Source organism: Rhipicephalus sanguineus, chromosome 8 (genome assembly GCF_013339695.2).
Source record: "Rhipicephalus sanguineus isolate Rsan-2018 chromosome 8, BIME_Rsan_1.4, whole genome shotgun sequence".
NCBI lineage: Eukaryota > Metazoa > Arthropoda > Arachnida > Ixodida > Ixodidae > Rhipicephalus > Rhipicephalus sanguineus.
Window position 1 is genome coordinate 59,016,705 of NC_051183.1, and position 24,592 is coordinate 59,041,296.

Here is a 24,592-nt window from a genome sequence, read left to right on the forward strand (position 1 = left end):
TTTGCCACTGGAGCGCGCGCACACACACACACACACACACACACACACACGTTAATGCTTTCCACTGATCGCAACTGGCGCAGCGCAGTTTCTCTGGCAGCAACGTGTGTGAAGTTTTCATCTTGCTTCCATCTCCGCCGTGTTCGCCCCGCGCTCGTGGCTGCTGCAGTGACCAAAAAATTTTCAAAATTAACGTCTTCAGTGTCGGCGACACCTTTTTCGGTACCTGCTGGCCTTTTAATAAAAAAGAAATTCAATCCTGCCTGCATTTCATACACTTGCTGGACAAGAAGTCGAAATTGCCAATCCTTGCCTAAGGGTCTCATTGGAGGGGCCGTAACTATTAGTGCAACGACATTATGCAATATGTTTTCAATGTTTATGAAAGCTGATGTGGAGGAGAATAAGTGGACAAAGTTTAAGAAATATAAAAAATTGGGTTTTTTTTATTGTCGTCAGAAGTTTCCATTGTTTGGTGTTTTCTTTAACATAGCCCGATCATATCTCTTTACTGAAACGTTATATAAGTATAAGATTTTGGTAGATAAGCATGCGAAGAACGTAATGCTGAATTTTTGTCGCTCTGCCAGAAGGATTTTTTTAGATAAAGACCTTCAAAGTAAAGAAAACAACGTTTCCTGGGCCAATTTCGAGGTTTTTTAAACATCTACACTACACATCAAAACTAAAAATACCTGAGCAGAAGCAAAAACATGCATATATTTAGTTAAAGAAATTTCAGCTACCTAACTTTAATATATGTTGCGCAATTCATAAGGAAAGTTGGCCAAAACAGCAGAGCGGATGAGCGCTCCACTCCACCTCTTCGTCATTATTGATTTCCTGTGCTTCGAAAAAATTTTTGTCGGCAAAACAAATTGCGGATCTCTTCTTTCCACTCATCAGGCAATAATATGTAAAATTTTGAAATAAATTTGAGAGGTCGACCAGCCATCGATTGTTCGATCTTACGTGGAATCACCCTGTTATACTATACAAGACTATGCACAGCTCTGTCAGCGTGAATTGTTAGCCGAGTGGTTAAGATGCTCGCCTTCGGATCGTGGGAACACGGGTTGGAATCTCGCCTCAACAAGGAATATTTTCTTCGCCAAGAATTTTTCTGTTTCTTTCCCTCCCTCCCTCTCTCTCAGTATTCGTTCTCTCGCCCATCACGTTATTCTATCTCGCGCCGGAAAAATTGCCTCACGTGTTCGGGCAGCGAGACAGAAGATGAAGGCAACGACGATGAAGAAGAGCACGAAGATAGCGCGGGCCGTTTCATGATGACGACCATTTCTGTTTCCGACAGAAAAATTGCAGCGAGCATCAACATCTCAGCTGTTTAAAAAAAAAATCGAAGATTCATTCCACTCTTTGAAGTGGATGTCAAGCGAAGCGCTTTAGCACACGGCACAGAGGCAACAGAGAATTTCGAACCGCAGTCGATAGCACACGCCCTGCAACAGAATCAGAAATGTCGCTCCTGAAAGACCCTTCCGATTTGAGTGTGCGTTTCTGCAATGTTTTAACATTTGTGCAGAGCGAGTCCTTTGTCGCGGCATCCCTCGTCGTTTCTGGCCTGCTGAGGGCGCTTGGCGTTCCTTGCACGATCTTAATTGTTCTTTGCTACCCGTGTGCTCCCTTCATTCTTACTTGACGAGGGGTGATTAATTAGTGGCGTTCAGCCGAATGCTGTGGCATATCCACTTGTGGTTTTTTTTTTTTTTTTTGCAGACACGCGGATGAATTCGCATTTACAACTTCGCTGTGAAGTAAATTCTCACAGTAATTCAATCCTTGACATTTCTAAGCATAATCTGAATTCCTAGAGCAATGTCGCACCGGAGCTAGCATTCGTCTTGGGTCACAACAGGGCGTCTTTTGAAATTATCCCTATTTCTGCTGTTACGGCCTCCAATGTCTCCTCTTCGGAGGTGGCAGACCTAAGTTTTTGCCTTCCCAAACTATCTCACAGAACAGCACATCACACAAGGTACATAAGAAAGTTTATTGCACGCGCTACTAATCTGCGACGAGCCTCCTAGGACATAACTGTGCAAGGCCAAAACACTACAGATCGGCACAGTACGCCTTTTCTAGCAATTTGACGGCGTCACGTCGAAGCAGGGAAAACTAACATGCATGCTTTAAATTACTGTAAACGAACCGGGCTGAATTTAGGGAAACGAGTTAAAATGAAGTAGTGGGTAAAATTTCAGCAAATTCGAACCTACAAAAAAATTACTGCAAACGTCCGCAAATTCAACGGCTCCGTTATAGTGCTGAGCCGCGGACCACGCGCGAATGTGGTAGGGAACGGCCTCAAACACTCTCGCGTAACTCATTCAACAACAAGTGCATTGTCAGGATTCCACTCGGATTCCAACCTCGTAGCGCTGACGAAGTTCTGTAAGCATTCCTGCAGCTCGACCACATTACCAGGGTCTACCAGCGAGGGGCACGCCTTGCGCAGGGCGTAGTAAGCGGACCTCGTGTTCATCAGGGCCATTCGGACCCGGTTGCCCGCCGTGCGCAGCGAGAAGTCCGCGACCCGCTGATACGGGTCCAAGGGCGCGTCGTAGACGTCGAGCAACTCGGCGAGTACGGTGCCCTCGGCAGTCATCCGGTCCCTGAGGATTATCTGCGGGAGCCAGGCTAGTGCCATCTCGTTTATCTGGAGGTACAACAGGATCTCTGGATCACGCTCAGTTATTTCGTCTCGGTGCTCGCCCTGGTACATCTTGAGCACCGCCGGGCACCTGCAGAGTGTCGGAATGAAATGTTTTATCAGCGAAGCTGTTTAGGCTAGCGATAATTTGTGCGGCCCATCGGGTATGAGCCACTGTGCGGCCTATCAGAATACTATAATCATAAACAGGTATGTGCCACAAAAATTGGATAACCCCAGCATTCACATCTTCCACAGAAAATGAAAGCCACACATAGCCCAGAAATGGCCACGAGGCGACGGCGGCGAGCCGAAGACCCGAGTACATACAACCAGATAATGGTAGGGAACGAGAAAGCACCTGCTGCTGCGAGAAGACCCCGAAGCGATAGAATCCCTGCGCCAAAGACGACGTTCCCGTGTCGTGTCTGTGGTTGCCTGTGCTTGAACTCAAACCTCTCTGCGCTGAGAATCGACGTAGAAACCATAGGCGTGCGTACAGGGGTGGCAGCCCCCCCCCCTAATCACCTGAGAGGGGAGGGGTGCAAAATCTCCCCGTACAGTACCCTTTTAGTCAACTAAGAGGCGGGGGGGGGGCACAAAATCTGCCCCATACATTGACTTAGTAGGGTGGGGGGGCGCTACGATGAACCTTTGCCCCCCCTGATGGGGAACCATGCGCACGCCTATGGTAGAAACAACCCAGCATCCCCTAGCTAAATCCTAGGAACGACCTAGAAGCAATCTAGAAACAACCTAAATCACGAAACTAAGGACTAGAAACAACCTAGAAGCAACCTGATTAGTCTTCAGAATCGTCCAGTTTCGCTGTTTCAAGCCTTCCTCGGCTTAGTGCAAGCTTCACCAGTATTTTTTTTTTCGTTTCGGCTTTACTTTCAATAAAGCGAAACAAGTTCCGCTCCGTTTCTGTACGGCAACGAACAAAAATGTTCCGTAACGGTTTTTATTTGTGTCCAAAAAAAGACTGAAGGTAATGATCCAAAATAGTAGACAAATACATTATTTTTCTCGTAAGTGAATTACGAGTTCTTTGAACAGGCGGCATGCTATGCTTAAAGGAAATGGACATGATCTCAGAAGCAGCACGTTATCGAGTAGTCTCCAATATGCCGCTACCCTGTAATGCAGCTCCCACGACACCCTCTGCCCGCTAAACCTGCATGACTAATAGATCAAGGCCGATTTGCTTTAATATAAAGAGCTCCGATTGTCACACTTGGTTTTTCGCAAACGGAAAACATCCTTACTTTGGAATCCTTGCCTAAGACACGCGCCAATACTGTCCCCTGAGATTTGCATAAAAGGGACGCTAAAGAAAGATTCCTCGCATGGGTAAATTACACTTCACGATACCAGAGACACCACGCTTGCCGCGAGAAGACGCTTGCTATGCGAGGATACACGAAAAATAAAATGCGGGCGACGACGCCACCATGAAAGTCCCGTACCAATCGCGGTGACGTCGTAGGTATTGATGGCGTCTAGAAGGGCCTACGTAGTTCCTAATTGGTAAAAATGAAGTACATTGTTTCCTTTCCTCCAGAGTGGGTATGAGCCATGTGTAGAGGAACATCATCATCATCTGCATCGGAACACTCGCGCCTGTTCGGCTGTTCTCAAGGCCGACCACGTAGTAAGGCCAATGCTGTGTTTACGGAACCACTGCCTGGCGACGTCAGTTAGGTAGAACATGAGGTTGGTAAGCTTGTGCGGATCGTCCCATTTGTTGTGCTTGCTTACCAGGTCGTGCTCGTCAAGCCAGTATTCCGCGTCCTTGTCAGTACCACTGAAGAAAGGAGGGTCGCATTGCCGAAGAGGGCCCGGGCAAACAACAGTTGGAGGGGTTGTTGCCAAGGGGTGAGGCTGCTGGTCGTCGTCCGTGGCCATGAAATCAACTGTATGCAAGGTTCTGTTTCGAAGTTCCAGGACGGTAGAGTGCCCCACAACTCCACCAGTTAAAACAGGGCGTTTCGGCGCAGCACTTCTTTAATGAACAGTAGGAACCGTCACGGCAGGCCAAGGAGCATCAGCCGAACAGACGCAAGTGTTTGCTTGCATGTTTGACCACTTGGCTCTTACACACTACGGGGGATTGTCCATGAAACCGGCGGTTAATACAACTGGGGAAATTTAGAATTTAAACAAAGGAATATGAAGTAATCGGCCGTCTAGGGTATATACAAAAATTTAATTATTTGCTAAGAGGTTTATTGGCAGAGAACGCGTGTGAACAAGCAGCGGTCAGCAGTGGTTCGGCCAAGCGCAGCAACCACGAGCTCATGGCGATGGTGATGAGGCGCAGAGCAATGTCGCCGAGGCCACTCTTCTCTACAATCGCCCTCCGAAGAAAGGCGCCATCCTGGCGGCTTAGGGTGAGGACACAACGATTGGCTCGTAGTACGGCTTAATGCGAGAGACGTGGACAAGTTCGCGGCCACGATAGCATAGATCTGTCGATGGCGTGATGGGCTCCACGAGGTAATTGACGGAGGACGTTTGCTCTACAACGCGATATGGTCCGAGGTATTTGGCAACGAGTTTTGCGGAGCGGTCGGCTGCGGTAGCGGGTACCCGAAGCCATACCACAAAGCCAGGGGAAAACGTTGGTGCCGAACGGTCGACAGGTTGACGGGATTGCTGCTGCGACTGGTCCTCGGTAGAAAAGGAGCGGGAAAGCTGACTGCATTCTTCAGCATGTCGGGCAGCTTCGGACAGGGGAGTACATTCGGACTGGTCAGGTTTATACGGTAGAATGGTGTCGATAGTATTTGAAGGTTCTCGTCCGTATAGAAGAAAGTACGGAGAAAATCAAGTAGCTTGTACCGCAGTATTGTAAGCGTAGGTGACGAAAGGGAGAACTTGGTCCCAATTTGAGTGATCAGAGGCGACGTACATTGATCGCATATCGCCAAGAGTACGGTTGAAGCGCTCTGTCATGCCATTCGTTTGCGGATGGTACGCTCTACTTGTGCGGTACACGATTCCGCATTCGTGAACTAGTGCCTTCGAAGCTTCGGCAAGGAAGGCAAGGCTTCTATCGCTTAGGAGCTCGCGAGGGGCACCATGTCGCAGAACGAATTGTCGCCACAGAAACGTCGCAACGTCACGGGCTGCGGCGTTCGACAGTGCGGCTGTTTCGGCACATCGTGTCACGTGGTCTGTCGCAACGATAATCCAGCGGTTACCTGCTAGGGTTGATGGCAGCGGTCCGTATATGTCAATGCCAACATGGTCAAAGGGGTCGACAAGGACTGGGAAGAGGTTGCGACGGATAGGTTGTGCGGCAGGTAACTTTCGTCGTTGGCACTGAGCACATGAGCGAATGAACTTCCGCACGTAGTTATACATGCCGCGCCAATAAAATTGGAGTCGAAGCCTAGCGTATGTCTTGAAGTGGCCTGCATGCGCGCACTGTGGTTCCGCGTGGAAAGCGTCGCATATAAAAGCACGGAGATGGCGGGGTATCACAAGAAGCCACTTGCGACCGTCGGAAAGGTGGTTGCGTCGATAAAGAAGGTCATCCCGAATGCAAAAGTTGGTAGCCTGGCGGCAGAGAGCGCGAGACGGCGAAGAGGTGACAGGATCATAAAGGATGCCGATGAGAGTACTGATCCAGGGATCCTTCCGTTGCTCTTCCGTTAGATTGCGTAGGGCGGGTGATGCAAGTGCAGGCTCAAGGGCAGATAGGCAAGCACCGTCATCCGATACCGGTGAGCGAGAACGGGCGTCAGCGTCCGTGTACTTGCGACCGGATCTGTAAATAACGCGGATGTCGTACTCCTGAAGCTTGAGGGCCCAGCGAGCAAGTCGTCCAGAGGGGTCCTTAAGAGTGGATAGCCAACAAAGGGCGTGGTGGTCAGTGACGACGTGACCGTACAGATAAGGGCGAAATTTTCCAAGGGCCCAAATAATGGCTAAACACTCTTTCTCGGTAACCGAGTAGTTAGCCTCGGCTTTCGTCAGAGTTCGGCTCGCGTAGGTGACGACATACTCATGGCTCTGGTTTTCGTTGCGCGAGCACAGCGCCAAGTCCGACACCACTGGCATCGGTGTGAACCTCCGTCGGAGCGGCAAGATTGAAGTGATGGAGGATGGGCAGCGAAGTTAGCAGACGGCGTAATCTGGTGAAGGCGTCGTCGCAGGCCGGTGACCAAGCGGAAAGGTCCTTGTCGCCGCTAAGAAGGTCCGTCAAGGGCGCACATATGGAGGCGAAATTTCGTATGAAGCGTCTGAAGTACGATGACAAGCAGACAAAACTTTGGAGCTCCTTTAGGTTCTTCGGTTTCGGAAAATTGGCGACTGCGCGAAGCTTGGTTGGGTCTGGAAGGATGCCGTCCCGCGATATGACGTCTCCAAGAATAGTGAGCTGTCAGGCGCCGAAACGGCACTTTTTTAGGTTGAGTTGAAGTCCTGCGTCAGTGGGGCATACGAGAACGCGCTCGAGACGACTTAAAAGGGTGTTGAAATCAGCAGAAAAGACAACTATGTCGTCGAGGTAGCATAAACATGTGTTCCACTTGAGGCCCCGTAAAATGGTGTCCATCATCCTCTCAAACGTGGCTGCAGCATTACATAGGTCAAAAGGCATGACACATGCTGTTTTCGGTCGATCAGATGCTTCCATGGGAACTTGCCAGTATCCAGAGCGTAAATCCAGCGAAGAAATGTATTCCGCTACCTGCAGACAGTCGAGGGCGTCGTCGATTCGCGGTAACGGGTAAACGTCCTTCCGCGTGATCTTGTTTAAACGTCGGTAGTCGACACAGAAGTGAAGGGAGCCATCCTTCTTAACAAGAACGACCAGTGACGCCCAAGGACTGTTCGAAGGCTGCACAATACCTCGCTGGAGCATGTCAGCAACCTGTTCGTCAATAACACGGCGCTCCGACGCAGAGACTCGATAGGGACGTTGCCGTAGACGCGCATGGCTTCCTGTGTCAATCGTGTGGGAAATGGTCGATGTGCGACCGAGACCAGTAGCATGACTTCGTTCTGAAGAAGACGTTGCGGCATCGATGGAGCGATGGAAAGCGTCAAGGAGTGGCTGATCAACGGCAGGGTCAGAAGTGAGTACGCTGAGATCCGTAGAAAGTGAAGTAGCCGGAGCGTGAAAAATGTGAACGGTGTCGATCGGCTGTACGCGACCGAGGCATTCAACATGGAATAAAGGTAAGGGCCACGCCAGTGTGTTGTGAACGAGCGTCTTCGTGACGCCACTATGGAGAGTAAGGAGAGCGACGGGCAGTGGAGAACATTTGCGGTGAATGAAGAGGTCAGAGGGCGTAAAGAGAACATCCCCATCTGAAATAGCTTGCGCAGGACACAAGCACGAGCATGGAAGAGCACGGAGGAGGAACGGTTGTGGCGTCGGATACGGACAGTTTATATCACGGACGGGGGGGGGGGGGTTCGACACCATTAACGTCTTGAAGTGCAGAAAGTTCAGTTCGGCGCGACAGCAGTCAATAACGGTGTTATTATTCGCAAGGACGTCCCAGCCTAATATTACGTCATGGGAACACGAGGGAAGCACAACAAATTCCACGATATACACAAGTCTTTGGATGACGACTCGTGAGGTGCAGACCGCGAGAGGTGTTATGCTTTATGCGTTCGCCGCTCGAAGTGACAGGTCGGATAATGGCGTCAGAACTTTTCGGAGTTCGCGGCACAGATGGGCAGAAATTACGGATACAGCGGCTCCTGTGTCGACAAGTGCATGACGGCGATACCATCGACCGACCCTTCAATGACGTCGGCTGGAGAGGGGCGAGGACTTTGGCATCGCGACGTGGACGCAGTTCGTGCCTCGAGAACTGCGGCCATCAGTTTTGCTGCTCCGTGGGCCCGGTATGGCGACGCATCGCAGAAAGCGAGCGACGACGTGGACATGGCGAGCGGCGAGTAGGTGCGAATGAGCGATCAGGGCGAAATGGAGTGGACGGATTGCTGGAAGGCGCAGAGGAAAACTGAGGAGCGAAAGACGGCACCCGTCGATTGCTCGGAGGAGACGCTGTGCGACGAGGGCAATAACGCGTCACGTGGCCAACACCACCACAAGCAAAACATATGGGTCATCGTAGGTCCGCCATTGGTCGGAGTAGACTCCAAGCTGCGGCTGGGGGGTCGGAAAAGGCGGCCGGTGTGTCATCGTCATACGGGGCGGTGAAAAGGTCGGTGGTTGATGCATAGGCGGTGGCTGGAGCGTCTGGTGAAGAGGTCGGGCAACGGCCTCTGCGTACGTGAGTGGTGCAGTGACTGGTGGCGGTTCACGGGCTGGAGGAATAGCTTGCGCGACGTGGTCTTGGATGAAGTCGAGGAGCGTAGGTGCCAAACTGCGTGGTTGGTTTGAGACGCAAGCCATGAACGAGAGTTGACGAGCGACCTCGGCGCGGACGAACTCTTGAATCTTCGACAGCAGAGGAGCGTGGTCGTCTCCGATGCCAAGACTGGCGAGAGAGTCCTCAGGCGCCAAAGGACGTCTGGTGCGAAGACGTTGCCGGCGTAACTCGTAACTCTGGCATAATTCATTGAGTTCGAGGACAGAGCGAGGACTCTTCGACAGTAACATTTGGAAAGCGTCGTCCTCAATGCCCTTCAGGATATGCTTGAAATTTTCCTCTTCGGACATCGACGCATTCACCCGCTTGCAAAGGTCAAGGATGTCCTCGATGTAGCTGGTAAAATTCTCACCACCCTGTTGGGATCGGGTACGCAAGCGTTGTTCTGCGCGCAGTTTTCGTACCTCGGGCCGACCGAAAACCTGGGTGAAGCAGGTCTTGAAAACCGACCACGTAGGAAGGTCAGCCTCGTGGTTTATGAACCAGTTTGGCCACGTCCGACAGGTTAGAGGAAACGTAGCTCAACTTGGAGTCGTCGTCCCATTTGTTGTGAACACTCACTCGCTCGTACGTGGAGATCCAATCGTCCATGTCCTGTCGTCAGTGCCCGAGAATATAGGGGGATCTCGCAGACGCAAGGAACCGGCGCAGAGTACAGTGGGCGGCGCCGTTGGAGGATTTGGATGAGCAGCGCTTGCGTCGTTGGGCATGATGGAGGGTAGAGTGCGATTCCGAAGTTCCAGGGCGATCGAAACCGAGCAGCCTCCACCACTTGCTAAGAGGTTTATTGGCAGAGAACGCGTGTGAACAAGCAGCGGTCAGCAGTGTTCGGCCAAGCGCAGCAACCACGAGCTCATGGCGATGGTGATGCCGCTTAGGCGCAGAGCAATGCCGCGGAGGCAACTCTTCTCTACATCTTAGTTTATGTGCCAATAAAAATAAGAATAGACCAATCATATGGGATACCATGAATTAGCCAGAGAAAGTCCGATGCACGAAATTTTGATTGGGAATAATTAACAAGGAATTCTTTTGTCGCTAAGAAATTCGCATACGGCTAAGCAGACGTTCCTGTTGCTGTGCCCCAGAGAGAATGCCCCAAGAGAAAGAATATTTTCCGAGCTAAGAGTAATTCATAAGTTTCTGAATAACATTTCGAAATGTTTCTTTCCTGAGACTAGAGAAACGACTGCAAGTAAGTACGAATTGATCGATGTTTTCAGGTTCTTGATAGTGAAAGCATCGAGGAGGTGACACCAGACCAGACCTGTGTAAATTAAAATTAAGAGGAGGTATACGGCATCGAAATCGTGTAAAAGCTACTTCCATCTACGCGTAGGACACCATTTATTATCCCAACCAAAAGAAAGATGACCATATTCTTGAACTGGTAATTTAGTTTTCACAGAATCTTGAAGTAAGGATCATTATACCTATATGGTTAGATAGCGCATTTTCGACGGGAACAAAAAACAGAAAGGACACGAAAGTGCGCCACCCAACCATATAGGTATAATGATCAGTCACCAACTAGCCCAGCTCTCAACATTATTGAAGTAAGGAATATTTGAGGAATCTGGATTCAGTAATAAACGCTGTATCAGGCGCAATGGTCATTACACTACCATCTAGAGATCACCGCGCGAGAGCATCAGCCATCTCGTTTAGCAATATGCCACGATGACCTGATACCCATACCAACCGCACTGTACACAAGTTTTTAGGGATTCATGAAAGTATTCAGTATAGAAGACTCCGAAGGAGAAGCTGAGAGATCTACATACGAACAGCCAATCGGTAATTACAACTGCCGAATCATTTACTGAAAGTTTTCGAAGGGCCAAAATAATTGCTAGGAGCTCGGCTTCGAATATTGGACTATAATCTGGAAGACACAATGAGAATTACCAAGATAAGGCATCTGAGAAAATGCCTACTCCCGCTTTCTCTTCACACATGGATGCATCAGTAGCAATAACGTTATGAATTCCGAACTGAAGTAACTGGTCTTTTAATAAGCCTATTAAATAGCTAGAAGATAGTAGTTTGGAATTAGACGGGAATATGTCATCAAATTCAATTTTTGTTGTGGCCCGTGTTGTTGTTTGAAATGATGTCGCCTATGTTAACATTTAAAGGTTTCGGCTGATCTTGGACAAACAAAACTTGAGGTTTATATACCCGAGACCAAGGCTCATTAAAAAATGTTCTGGATTCAGAAATTAATACGAACCGTAATCCTCTTAGAGAAGATGCGTAAATTTCTAAATAAGTTATGACGGTAAGAATGCGGAAGCCGCAAGCTAGAGTGGGGATTCGGGCTTCTTGATATAAAACACTGCGTGCAGTAAATTTCGGTACCCACAGGCAACGGAGACCCTCTCGCTCTAAAAGAAATAAGAGATTGATGTTATATGCAGGCCCCCAGATAATCAAATGTAACCAAAGTCTAAAATCGGAGAAACGTACATATGGTAAATCATAATTAGATTGTCTCTACATAGGCCAGAGGGATGTCGACCCAGTTTACGAATCATTACAACAGCGCGTGTTGCCTTAATTTAACATGCTCAATGTGATTTCGCCAGCTTAGTTTTTCACCATAAAATACACCTAGCTATTAACCGCAGTCGTTTTGGGGAAATATTTCTTGACGATACCGTAGTGAAATGCTCATAGGAGCATTCAAAGGAAAAATCGGTATAACGAGAAAGTAAAACGTGTCGTCACGAAGTAGTTGATTGTTTTAGTACATTGGTATATCGGAGTTTGTATAATGCTTATTGTTGTTTGGCCGATGTAGCACCGCCTGATGTGGACGCACTCACGCTGACGCCTAGTGGCACATCTCCGTAGCGACGACTAACGCCCGTGATCATGAATTAACCCTTGCAGTAGCTGAAGTTCTTGACATATACGTGGACACCGCATATTGTGAATCCCGCGCAATTAAGGCATCAGCAAGCACATAATAAACACCGATACTCGATATGCACTCCTCCAAAGCGGCGTGAAACGCGAAGAGAAACGCTACGCGCGTCGTGTAGCGTTTCGTCTAGCATGGCAGTTAATTCTCAAAGGGCGAGCGGGGAACGCGGTGCGAGGGCCAGGCGAGCGTCGGAGAGCTAAAGCCACCACCTCGCGGTCTGTTAAACGAAGTTACACTCATATTGGAAACGTGCCGAATGTGACGGTCGCAGCAACGGCGCGTTTTTTTTTTTTTTCGAACCTGATTGGCACACGCGTCACCACCCCGTTATAAAGGGGACGCTCATAGCATCCATCCATCCATGAGCGCTGTGAGAGGAATGTGTGAAAGATAAAAGGCGCGTTCATGTACGCTCCGTTAAGTGCTTGGCGGTAGCTCAGTGGGCTAAATGCCCACGAACTATTGTCGCGGACCGAGAGGTCATGGGTTCGACTCCTGTCAGTGGAAGTTTTTTTTTTAATACGTCATGAAAATCTTGTGGACCCCGGAATAAAACACTTTCGTGTTAATACAATCACGGAGCTTTTGCTAACATCTAGGGTAATTCCAATGTGTTCAAAGCACAACCCTAAAGTTCCTAAATATGATTGAATGTTGCATGCGATGCGTGAATATCAGATGCAGAAGAGAAGAACGCATGTCATGTGCATATACATACACTTGAACGTTATTTTGCTACGGAACTGAGCTCAATAAAACAATAAATAAAACAGGAGAGAGAACGGAACCTTGAGGCACCCCTCTGGACTGATTATATTTTGGGGAAGATAAGCCGCTGAGGACAATAAAATTTGCTATCCTGTAGAAACTCAAACAACCAATGAGTAATATATTGTGGGAAGTTCAAGCTTTTTAATGAAGTCAGTAGGGTGGCATGTTCTACACTGCCGCAAGCTTTAGCCAAGTCTAGAGTAACTAATGCTGCATATTGCCGCCTGTGACGAGCAAGCTTAAAACGTCCCTCCAAATCTACATGTCATATAGAGTATCCAGGTCTACATCCTCTCTGACATGGGGTCAATATTGAGTTATTTGCTTTAAATTCGATTATTCTAATGTATATTACTCTTTCTATTAATTTTAAAACATGCCAAGTTAGTGCAATCGGTCTTATATTATCAATTCGGTCTCATATTAGCACCTACTCCTTGCTAAGAAGCTTGGGTAAGATTGGGTAAGTCCTCAGGCGACACCTCAAGTAATTTTAGCATGCCTGTCATAATGTCGCCTGCACAAGGAGCTGAATTGAGGAGTCATTGAACAACATGCGCAAGTTCTTCTATAGTAACGCTGATGAAATCATTCACACAGGAAGGTTTGGGGAAAAATCACGCGAGTGTAGTAGAGTAGAGTAGATCCGAGAAACTCTGGCACACACCAACGGTGGGGAATTGGCCAAGAACCGGATAGTTTTTAAAATATAATTCTTGAAGGAAAGCTTAAAGTTTTTATATTTAGAATAAAAGAAGTAAAAATGAATAAGAAATTTTGATAATAGTATATAATAGAAGCAATGAAGCGGAGAATTTGAATAAAAAATAAGAAAGAAATTTGAAAAAGTAGAAAAACAAGAGTAAAGTATGATTTTATAGCATAAATGTCTGAACCTTATAGCCCAAATGTCGTTAAGAAGCTCGTGCAGGGAATCGGCAATCTTCCCGTCACTATATCCAAGAGACAAAGCCCCGAAAGTGTTCCGATGCACCAACCCGAACGTAGCCTTTCTGCCTCAGAGTTCCCTCTGCCTTCGGGAACGGCGCAGATCTTCACTACACTAGCATCACCCAGCTAATGCCTAGCAACGACCTAGACGCCACCTAGAAACAACCTGCATCACCTAGCTAAGGCCTAGAAACAACGTAAAAGCGACCACATGACTCTTCAGAATAGTCCAGTCTCGCTGTTAGAAGCCTTGTTTCACTTCAGTGCCCTTAATGCTCACGTTGCATGACCTTGGTTGTTCCGCATTGCGATCTTCTCGCATGATGCGAAAACCGCTGGAAAATATTACGGTTTCAGGTTACGTTCTTCTTCCGGTCAAAAAATATTTTTGCTTTTCGATCGATTTCGATTCAATGCGTACTTGTACTTTCGAAGACCCCGCCTGAGGAAGTGTTTGAAACCCTGGTAGGTGGCCATGTCCTTCCAGTAGAACTCGATCCGCCACAGGCTGCGGTTTGCATTGAGCATCTTTTGGAAGGCCCTTCCCATCCGAGCGTCGATCACCCAGCGCTCCGCTGTCAGCAGCAGCACGTTGCGGGACTTTTCCAGCGCGGCCAGGATCGGGACGGCGGCGGGTGACGTCAGACGGCAGCGCAGTCGGAGAACCTTGAGCTTAGGGCACTTTCGGATCAAGTTCGCCACGAACTCTCCACCCCTTTCGGACAAGTCCTGTGCGTTGAAGAAAAGGTGGTATACGGTGTTGCACAGTGGAAGCGCGACTGATTGCCAAAAAACGGTAACAAATATACAAGAAACGATGTGGTACACGAAAATATACCGTGAACGAACAGGTCTATAAGCAGTAGCAGTGAAATATGCAATATATATAAGAACAAACTAATCATTAGTGGGGTTTATCGTCCCAAAACCACGATAGGATTATGAGGGACGCCTTGGTTGAGCCAAGGTTTAGGGCTCCGGAAATTGCGACCACCTGGGGTTCTAAGCACGCGGGCCCCAAGCGTTCGCGCCCCATCGAAAATGTGGACGCCGTGGCCGGGATTCGATCCAACGGCGGGTGCCGCAGCACCTCAACAGAGGCGCTCAAAGGGATCCCGGAGCAGGACTTCCAAGTCGCCTATGAACACACAAGATTGTTTGGCTGGCTAGTTCGCTGTGTCCAAGGTTCTTGTTTGCACCATCATTACTGGGCCACCGTGGCGGATTAAAATTGAAATGACAATGGCGAGTGACATCAGATCTGATGATAAGATACGTTTCCATTGATAACGTTTCAACTAGATTTAAACCAAAATGTCCTGAACTAAATATTTTTTCGATACAGTCGACATCGCGGCGGCTTTTGAGTTTTCGGTTTCTGAAAGGAATAAATGTCACTGAAATGAAGCGTGACCAACTAAAGTTGGCACTGAGTTCGCTACAGCATATAATTCGCCGTACACGTGTTCGTTATAGCGAGGTTAACCGAGCGCAGTCTCTGCGCCAGTCTGTCGTTTCCGAGCCTTCCCTGCGTCTTTGTTTCTTTGTGCTGCGCATGCTTTGTATTAGTGCGTAAGCGGACAAAATTACAATTATCCGTACTTGCTTTCATGAACAGAATTTGTCGTACGCTAAGCAGCTGCAGTACATAAATACTCCGTTGGTAAGACGTAAGCCCCTAGCCTTAGCCGCGTTAAGTAATTTTCCTAGTTAGTGGCTGCTCAACTGTCTTATGGTGTTTTTTTTCTTTTATCTGGGGTTCACCTTATTCTGACTTGGTTTTGCCAGCCACCGTGAAGTGCAAATTACGTTCTTTATCCTTTCGTACGTTTTTTGTTGTTTTTTTTTCCAAATATTAAACTCCCGTTCTTACCCGCATCTGCTTCCTACCTGCTTCAATTGCTTTGTATACACAATGTAACACGCATCAGAATGAGCAGCACGTTAACTTACCCCGTTGCTATCGATGAACAAGCTTTCCAGCGTGTCGGCAGCGGTCATCAGGTTACTCAGAACGGGATCGACATTCGAGTTGTCGCCAACGGAAAGGGATACCTTGGTAAAATGCGTATGCTCCGCTAGAATATTCCACTCTTGGTCATTCTGAAAGCTGCACTCGGCGCAGACGACCGTGATCTTGTTGCGGACGCCGACTTGCGTGATGTACCGGAACATTTGCCGCTGCTGCATGGCATCGCCAACAACGGCTCCCACGTTGAGTTCCTTGAAGTTGTCGTGCAATACACGCTCTGCGATGGCCCTCGCGAAGTGCTCCACGGCCTCGCACTCGATCCCGCATTCGTCCAGGTGAAGCTCCGCGAGCTTGCTGCTAGCGAGCGCGTTGGCGAGCTCGAGCGACTGTTGGAGGTTGATGGTCGATCCGGAAAGTATCAAGGTTCGCACGCAACTCTCCCCGACAATCCATTTTAGGTTATCTATCGAGCGGGATGCGTTATTTATCCGGTTCATGTCGAGGCACATTTTGAGCCGCAGGGGAAGCTGGCGTCTTTTAAGTAACCCACAAAGGGATTCGAGATCTTCGCAGCTCCGGATCGTCGTCTCCAGCGCGAGTTCGGCGAGTTCCCCTCTGAGGGTTAGACGATTAAGCAAGCCGCGAATACAGAAGTCGACGTGCACGTAAAGTCTCGAGAGAGAGCCTGATGCACCGAGAGAGGACAGTGCCTCGGCGAACGTCTCCCCGTCTTTCTTGGCGCTCGTCTTGATGCGAAAATCCTCGAGCTTCGCCATTTCGCCCGCCTGGCCTATGAGTAACTCAAAAGCTTTGGGGCTGAACTCAACGTCGATGAGAACGAGGGCGACGATAAGCTTGTTTTGTTCCAAGCATTGCGTCAGGGCAAGTGCGTCGACCTCGTCGATGCGCATAGAGGACAATCCCAGCTCTCGCAGCTCATACGGGAGGTTCGCCAGCACGCGCATACACGATTCGCAGCCAGAGCCTGAAGCGTCTGACAAGTCTGTCGTCTTGTATCCGACAGGCACTGACCCTAACCGGTTCTCACCCAGTATGTCGATTTTTTTCACGTAAAGCGTAAGTTTCAGCAGACTGAGGAACAGAAGCCCGTGTCTCGGTGCCACGACGGGAACGGATATGGAAACTGCAGAGATGCAACGATGTTCTTGCAAGAGCCACAGGCACAGGCACAGAAACTTGGCGTCGTCATCTTCCAGCAGGTCATCCGGGTCGACATTAAGGGTGCGAAAGTGAAGCCTTCCGAGGTCTAGCTCGATGAGCTCGATTCCGCGTGGGCCCAACAGGTTGGTCCATCCTGGGTGTTGCTTAGTGGCCCAGCAGTACTTCATAGGATCAGTTTCGTCGTATGTGCAGCCTCGGCTCATGCGCCTGTCGCACGCCTCCGCGCTAACAAACTCGCGGTCAGCAGCCGTCAAAATGTCGAGTACTGTGTCCTCAGTGCTGAACACTGTGGGGGCGAACATGGCGAGCCTGCTGGCTAATAGTTTGAGACTGGCATTCTTTTCCCCCTGCAAGAAAGAATCGGGGAAACGGTTCAGCTATCGCCGTGCTCGAATAATCTGAGCGACTTAAGACTTTTGTACAACGAGCAACCTAGTTGTAAGACTGCAGATTTCGACGATTAAGCTAACTGGGAAGAAGTGTGTGCCAAGCCCAGAGTGTAAGACACTCCTTAAGCAAGGACACTTCACGGCTTGCGCTCAACGCGCGATATACATGATGGAGCGCGGAGTAACGTGTACAAGAGAAGAGTGGACACTGGGGCCGTCTTGAAATTTATGCTGAGGGTGCGTCCACTTGGAGATGGATACTACTTCAGACAAAACGCTCACATTTTGTTCTCGGCTGTAGTGCCTCTTGCACACTATTTACCTTAGCGGCTGGCAGGGCAGCTTGAGATGCGTCTGTCGTTATCAGGGATTTTGACTGAGAAATGAGTAGATCCGTTTGTGATGACCACGTGTGGAAAACGGCACACCAATGCCCCATTCCGCATGAGTCAATTTTGATCAGTCCTGGCAGTTGTTTCATGCTACAACATGTCAAGACTTGCTTGCGACCCGCTTTGTTAAAGGCCCTAGCGTTGTACGCTGGTAAGAGCGAGCTTCTGCGTTTCGCACCAGAGCAACTTATTTCTAGAACACCATGAACACAGCGCTAAAAAACGGCACCGACAGGAGAACACTGAACAACAAACCAAAGCGTTGCGGTTGTCTTCCATTTCCCTATTGTGCTATTTTCTACCTCTATTTTCATGGTGTTCAAGAACTATTACCATCAAGACCTGTTGTGCACATTTCTGCAGTTATTATCATTTGATAGAAAGTACGTCATGGCCGCAGCGCCAGCGAACTATGCAGCCACTGCAGTATAGTGTGTGTTTTTTTTTTTTAAGACGAGAGTCTTTCTTGGGGAACTTAAACGCAGGAATTTCGGTCTGTCTGCTTCTGTTTGTCTTTCTGTCACCCGATTCAGGCACCCGGTCGAAGTTTAACCATTTGCTGAACGCCCAGCCATCTTGAACTAGTAGCGCCTTTCATACTTGTGAGCATTGTCGCTCAAAAAGCAAATTTTGATATCTGAGGCGCAGCATAATACCTGAGGCGCAGCAGTATTAGGTTGCCAGTTCCTTTACTAGAAAATACATAGATACGCAATTCTAAAGACCCTAGTGTTTCTTAGGTTGCGCGGAAAATGGTAGTGTTTTTTGGGCTGCGCTGAAAATGCAACGCTATGAGGCAGGTGTGGCGATTCAGCATACAGGAGGAGGACTCATGTAGTACGGCCGGCAGAAGACTATCTTCTTTCGACGGCATTTGTAACCAAGCATGCAGATATGCAGCCAGTTTTGTTTTGTTTTTTTTTCTTTTATTTTTTTTTCTGGCGCAGAGGGTACACTTTCTTCTTTGACGTTACCGCTGTTTGAAAGTAGAGCAATTGCAATAATTGCTGTTGTGGATGAGAAATTGCGCATCTTGACATGTGCCTTCAACAAGAACGGTAATGTGGGCGAGTTGGTTAACGGGCATTCTCAAGAGTTTGCAGCGCATGCACGTAAGTGCTGAAAGAATTGTGACAAAGTAAATTAAGGAAGGCAAAGAGGGAAATTTAAAGCAGTTTTAGCACGCGGGACAGTTCTGTTTTGGTAAACCCATCAGTGCTCGTGTGCGTTCCTTTTTCCCTTGCCTACTTCGCTGCGTCGCCTTCTTATTAGGCTGCCCGTTCTTGTGACCAGTCTCAAGTTGCTGCGATCACCGCAGAGGGCGAAAAAATCAACCGCGGCGAGTTCCATCGAGACGCGCGTATAGTGGACCTTCTGGCTCCTGTTCTAGCGGTCGGATAAGTTAGTTCGTGCTCAACGCTGCCAAAAATATAATTTCAGAATGTATCATAAGATTGATAGAAGCTTATTTACCGTGTCATCTTTATAAAGACAGTAGGGACCAGCTTTTGTGTTACTTCTAGAGTTAATACAAGAGCTTGATTGTTTGAGGACAAGTATTGAGATTACACTGACGTTCGAAATGCAGCAGCCCATTGGCCTCGATTGCGTTTCGGTCGTTCATTCAAATCGTACCGCGGTCGTTTTCTTTGATCGGCGTTACGCAGCTCCGTTTTAAATCAGTTTCGATATAGCAATGCGACTTTGCGCGCCAAACTTTACATGCCGCTGCCACAAAGGGAACGTGTCTAAAGCCTGTGAATCGTATCATCTGCGGCACTTCACCCGCTGCACCAACGTTTGCAGATACTTCATAAACGCTGCGCTGTACAGCTTCCAGCGTGAAAGTTCAATGCCGGCAAAGAGCTCGGAGAATACCTATGAAAACGGAATGACGACGTACCATGTGGCCGTGCGCACCGGTGAGTGAAAATGCACTGCTTTGCATTTGAACATAGTTTTCTTTTAACATGAAAGTGTTTTATGCCGGGGTCCACCAAGTACATCCGTCACGGATATGACGTTGATAAAATGGACGCCAACGGGTGAGAAAGAAAAAAACCAAGGAAAAGATACCCCGCTGGGAATCGAACCCACGACGTTACGGCAGCGACGGCAAGCGCCCGACGCCCTAGCGACTAAGCTAACTCGGGAGATGCTAGACACGGCGCGAACGTGCCTTATATCTTTCACGCATTCTCTTTCGCGGCGGGCGGAGCGGGGCGGTGCCGCCGTCTGTGAGATGTGAAAAGAAGTAATGCTTCACGATCGACACTTACTAGCGCTTACTCCGAGATTGCACGCGATATCTGAGGTCACGATTAAAGCATCTCGATACCAGAGAGGTAGACTGGCCGCGCTGGCGTCGCCGAGGCACCCTTGACGCAGTTACGTTCTTTGCCTTTGGCTTCGTCTTAGCATGCGTCGGCTCATCGGAGTAGTGCAGCTTCCACGTGCACCAACGGGATTTCTCCGCCGCCGACTGCTTCAATTGCGAGAGCACCGACTAACAAAACTGCTGCAATATGCGTTGCAGAAAGGACGCGATTTCGACGGGCGAATGTCGTGCCTTGGGGGAGCGAGAGCAGCGCCTGCGAGACAGAGGCCAGCGGGACGCACGCGTTTGCGGCTCAGGCTACGAACATCTACCTCCCGTGTTGCTGAAGCGCAGTGTGTGTTATGTATGAATGAGCACAGGCGTCGGCTACCCATTACTAGAAAGTGCACCCCGTGCCGTTTCTCTCCTTAATTGACGACGCTTTGAAGAAGTGCATACCGGGTACCAGTGTTGATTATGAGCTTGTTGATATCATCCTTACGCGGGATTCATGATTCGCTGTGTCCAAATATATGTTCACACCGTCAGCTACCACAACGGTTGAATCATGATCATGGGCGTTAGTCGTCGCGATAGAGACATGCTGTCAACATGGGTGCATCCACGTCAAACGGTGCTATAGCTGCCAAACATGAATAGACATTGTACAAGGTCTCATATATCACTACACAATAAGCACTACTTCTGTGAAGACACGTTTCACTTTCTTGTTATACCGATTCCTATGACGGAGGGATCAGTCATGTTTTGTTTGCATGCGCTACGGTTTTTGTCATTCCATTAGGTTTTACGACTCGTCCAGCTGATCAGATGCACCGCTTGTGGATTCCAATTACATTTTCTAGGAATATTTACTTCCTTCTCACTTTTGCAGAAAATATCTTTACTGCTAAACTTCGTAACACAGATCACAGCATGACTGCACAAATGAGTCTGCTGCGATAAATGCTGATAAATTCAATGCATGGTAGAGCCAAGTGAACTCGCAGTATGTGTACACATTTGTACATTTTCGTAAGTTTACAATCATGCATATTACATATGCACATACCAAATAGTTTACAGAGTTGGCCAATTAACTAACTTAATATCGTCTAATTGAGGCTTGGTCAGACACTTGACTGAAGGTCACCACTAAAACAAATTCACAAACAAAGCAATGTTATGTACACACTATTTTTCTCCATGCAGTGTTTTCATATACATTCTTCTCAGACATGAATCACAAATCCACTCACGTTTCTACCATAGTAATCACGACTGTTACCTCTTCCAACCCAACCACAGCCTCCAAGAAACTGGTCATATCAGCATACGCTTGGATGCTTTATCTCTGGACCTACCTCAAGTCAGCAGAGGATGTGCCATTACTGAATATAAACTCGTGGTCCAAAACCTTACAAGGTATGGTTGTGGACACTTAGTTTATTGAACCAATTTCGCTTTTATCATTTCTTTATCATTTCACGAAAGTGTTATGCCGGGGTCCACCACGGCTCCACTGACGTATTTCCGTCACGGATATGACGTTGTAAAATATAAAGACTGACAGATGACAAAGAAAAAAACTAGAAGAAAAGTTCCATCACCGGGAGTCGAACTTACGACCCCTCGCTCCGCAGTGCGCGGCGCAAAACGATTCGGCCACAGATGGCACGTTCTTTGCAATGCTAACGGCGAGCTAATTATATACACCATTTGCCGGTGGTGGTACTCAGAGATCGGTGGTATATCAGCGTGTTTTCGTTATCACTAGTGAGATGGCGCGAAGGGCTCGAAGAGCGCGCTTTAAAGGTCGTCGCCCCACGCGGATGAGCGCGAGCCTCTACAGGGAGTGATCGCTCGTGCGCGCGCTTATCTCGTGATCGCGGTGGTTTGTATGTCTTGTGCTCTAACCGCAAGTTTGCGTTGAGAGCACGAAGGTCACCTCGCTCACTGCAGCGGCCGCTTTAGCGAAAGGAGCCCGCTGCTCACACAGAAATAAGTTACAACTGTGACAGTTCGCGCTCATCCTGTGTATGTTCGTTTCGTACGTCCTTTCTGCTTGAGCAACCCGTTGCAAGCTTCGAGCTGCTTGGCGTTATTCGCGTAAAATTACAATTTCTTGCTGTAGCATTCGTTCTTTCGCGCTTGGTGCGAAAGAATGCACAACAACCGCTCAAATACGTATGTGAAGACACGTTTCGCTTTCGTGTTATAACGATTCCTATGACAGAGGGATCAGCCATGTCTTTTTTTCTCACGACTCAATTTTTTTCTTCTAAGAAAACTGGACAAAAGAGAGATCATTGGTTTCCAAGTTACCCACACCAAGTCGTAAGAGGCTCAAGAGTTGCCAGAGTGACAACCCTATGCGCCACCAAAGTTTACCAAGCGGACAAATGCAAATATTATACTGAAAAGCCGTGATAGTGTACGGTATATTGAAGCAGTACAAAATTGGGTGCACAAATTATTGCTTCTTGCTTCATGAAACACTCACTTTAGAGGAAATGTGCTGGCTTTAAATTTCTTGGGTAGCGCACGTGATGGGTACATATACTGTAGCTTAATCTACGTTAGAGCACTGCACGGGCCCGGGCCGGCCCGAAAGCCCGGGCCCGGCCCGGCCCGCGGGCCGGGCCGTCCGAAGCGTCTTCCGGCGGGCCCGGGCTGGGCTCGGGCTTGAAAGTGCGGGCCCGGGCTTGAAGCCGCGGGCCTGGGCCGGGCCCAGGCTTGAGGCTGCGGACCGGGCCGGGCCCGGGCTTGAGGCTGCGGGCCGGGCCGGACTCGGACCCGCTCATTAAAAGGCGTAAGTCGGGCCTTCGAGCACACGCCAATGTTATGCATTGCATGGTCTAAGGTATACTGTGCCAAGCTGAAGTGACACGTGCAAAAAGCTGGCTCTTAGTAAAGCTTAGCAATAAAAATAGAAAAACAGTTGAAGTGCTATTTTTTTTTCACAGGTATAGATATAGATTGGCACTGTATATTTTCACTAACGTTGTTTCGTCTGCTGGACTAGACTTTGTCAAGGTAACAAGTACATCGTGGTGGGTTTACTTATAAACACGCCAGATCATACACACACACACATATATATATATATATATATATATATATATAAGCTGCACTAACAGTGGGCCAGATCACGGTTGTTCCCATAGGAGGAATAAAGATTTCGGTCTTTCGGTCTTTTATTCGAGGTTGACAGATACGGTGCACATCATTTATATTCCTTGGTATTACGTGCACCTAAAGATAATTATATACACGGGTGTTCTTGCATTTCGCCCCCATCAAATTGCGGCCGCCGTGGCCGCGGGAATCGCACCCGCGTCCTAGGACTTAACAGCGAAACAGCTTAACCGCTGAGCTACCACCGCGGGCAAAGCAACATTTCGATGCATGTACACACCGGATTTTCCGTCCGATCGCCCGCTACAAAGCGCACGGCATCATTATTAACCATCATCAACTGATATCCTCTAGCGGGCCCGGGTCGGGCCTGGTCATGAACAAGCGCGCCCTGGATAAGTTTAGTAATGAACGCCCGGGCCCGGGCCGGGCTCGGGCTGGGTACGGTCAAGTACGCCCGGGCCCGGGCCGGGCCCGCGCTTGGAACCACGGGCCCGGGCTGGGCTCGGGCTTCATGAAGCGGGCCCGGGCCGGGCCCGGGCCGTAAAATCCGGCCCGTGCAGTGCTCTAATCTACGTGTCAAACTTTACATAGAGTATCACATGTAACTTGGTAGCAAGTGATCCAGTAGTAGTCCATATTTAGCAGCACTTTTTCGCACTGAGTATAGATTGATGTAATTGTGAAGGCTTGCAGAGCAATGCAGGAAAATTACAGTAGTGCTGGAACAAAAAGTTATGTGCACCGCTTGCTTGTAGGCAGTGACATTGTGAAGCTTCTAAAATATGAAACTGTGGCAAACACTCGTGCTTTCATTAAACGAGACATTCCATGTAGTGGTCACCTGGAGAATATTTTCCGGGTCACTACTCTGCAATAAATCACGTTTGATGATGGAAGTATGAGAATGAAAGCATGTGCATAAGCACATTTTGGGCAGTGTTCTATGAAAGAGGCTGTTGAATGTGTAAAGCATTTGAAAAATTAGTTGTTAGCACTATTCAATGAACTTTACAAGTACATTAATGTGATGATGTGTAAATAGACACATCCAAAAAAGAGGGTACAGCACCGTTGCAGTTGTGCAAGCAATTTGTTTTGTATGTGAAGTTGAACCACAGAACGCTTTGTCGTGATCGAAGAAAAAAATTTATATCCGTTACACACCGACTGTGGCAGCGCAACAACATTTTGTGCTTACCGGAGCTTTCTCAGCAGGCTGGTCTGCAGCAGGCTGGTCTTCCATAGCAGGCTGGTGTACCATGCGGCTCGGCTGCATATACGACGAAAGAAAAATACGATAAGCACAATGGCGTAACACGCGTCCCCTGGGAGGAACTTGAGAATAATATTGCCTAAGCTGATTGGTTGCCTGTCGTGAGGAACGTTCGCAGCCAAACGCACTGACAAGGACAGGAAGGAAGGCGACACATTCCTGGACAAGCAAGTGAAGTGGTGCGTCGTCTTTTCGCGTCCGTGTTAGTAAATTTGGCTGGAAACCCTACTCACCTCATGGGA

General features: G+C 48.5%; 1 protein-coding gene across 1 annotated transcript; it reads right to left on the reverse strand.

The window, feature by feature from the left end:
• Positions 1-2,344: 2,344 nt before the first annotated feature.
• LOC119401985 (uncharacterized) lies at positions 2,345-24,338 on the reverse strand. The gene is made up of 4 exons (XM_049418241.1): positions 24,276-24,338; positions 15,638-17,185; positions 14,106-14,413; positions 2,345-2,762 (listed from the first exon to the last, which is right to left on the reverse strand). Exons 1-4 carry the CDS (start codon positions 24,336-24,338, stop codon positions 2,345-2,347), a joined length of 2,337 nt encoding a protein of 778 aa, XP_049274198.1.
• Positions 24,339-24,592: the final 254 nt, after the last annotated feature.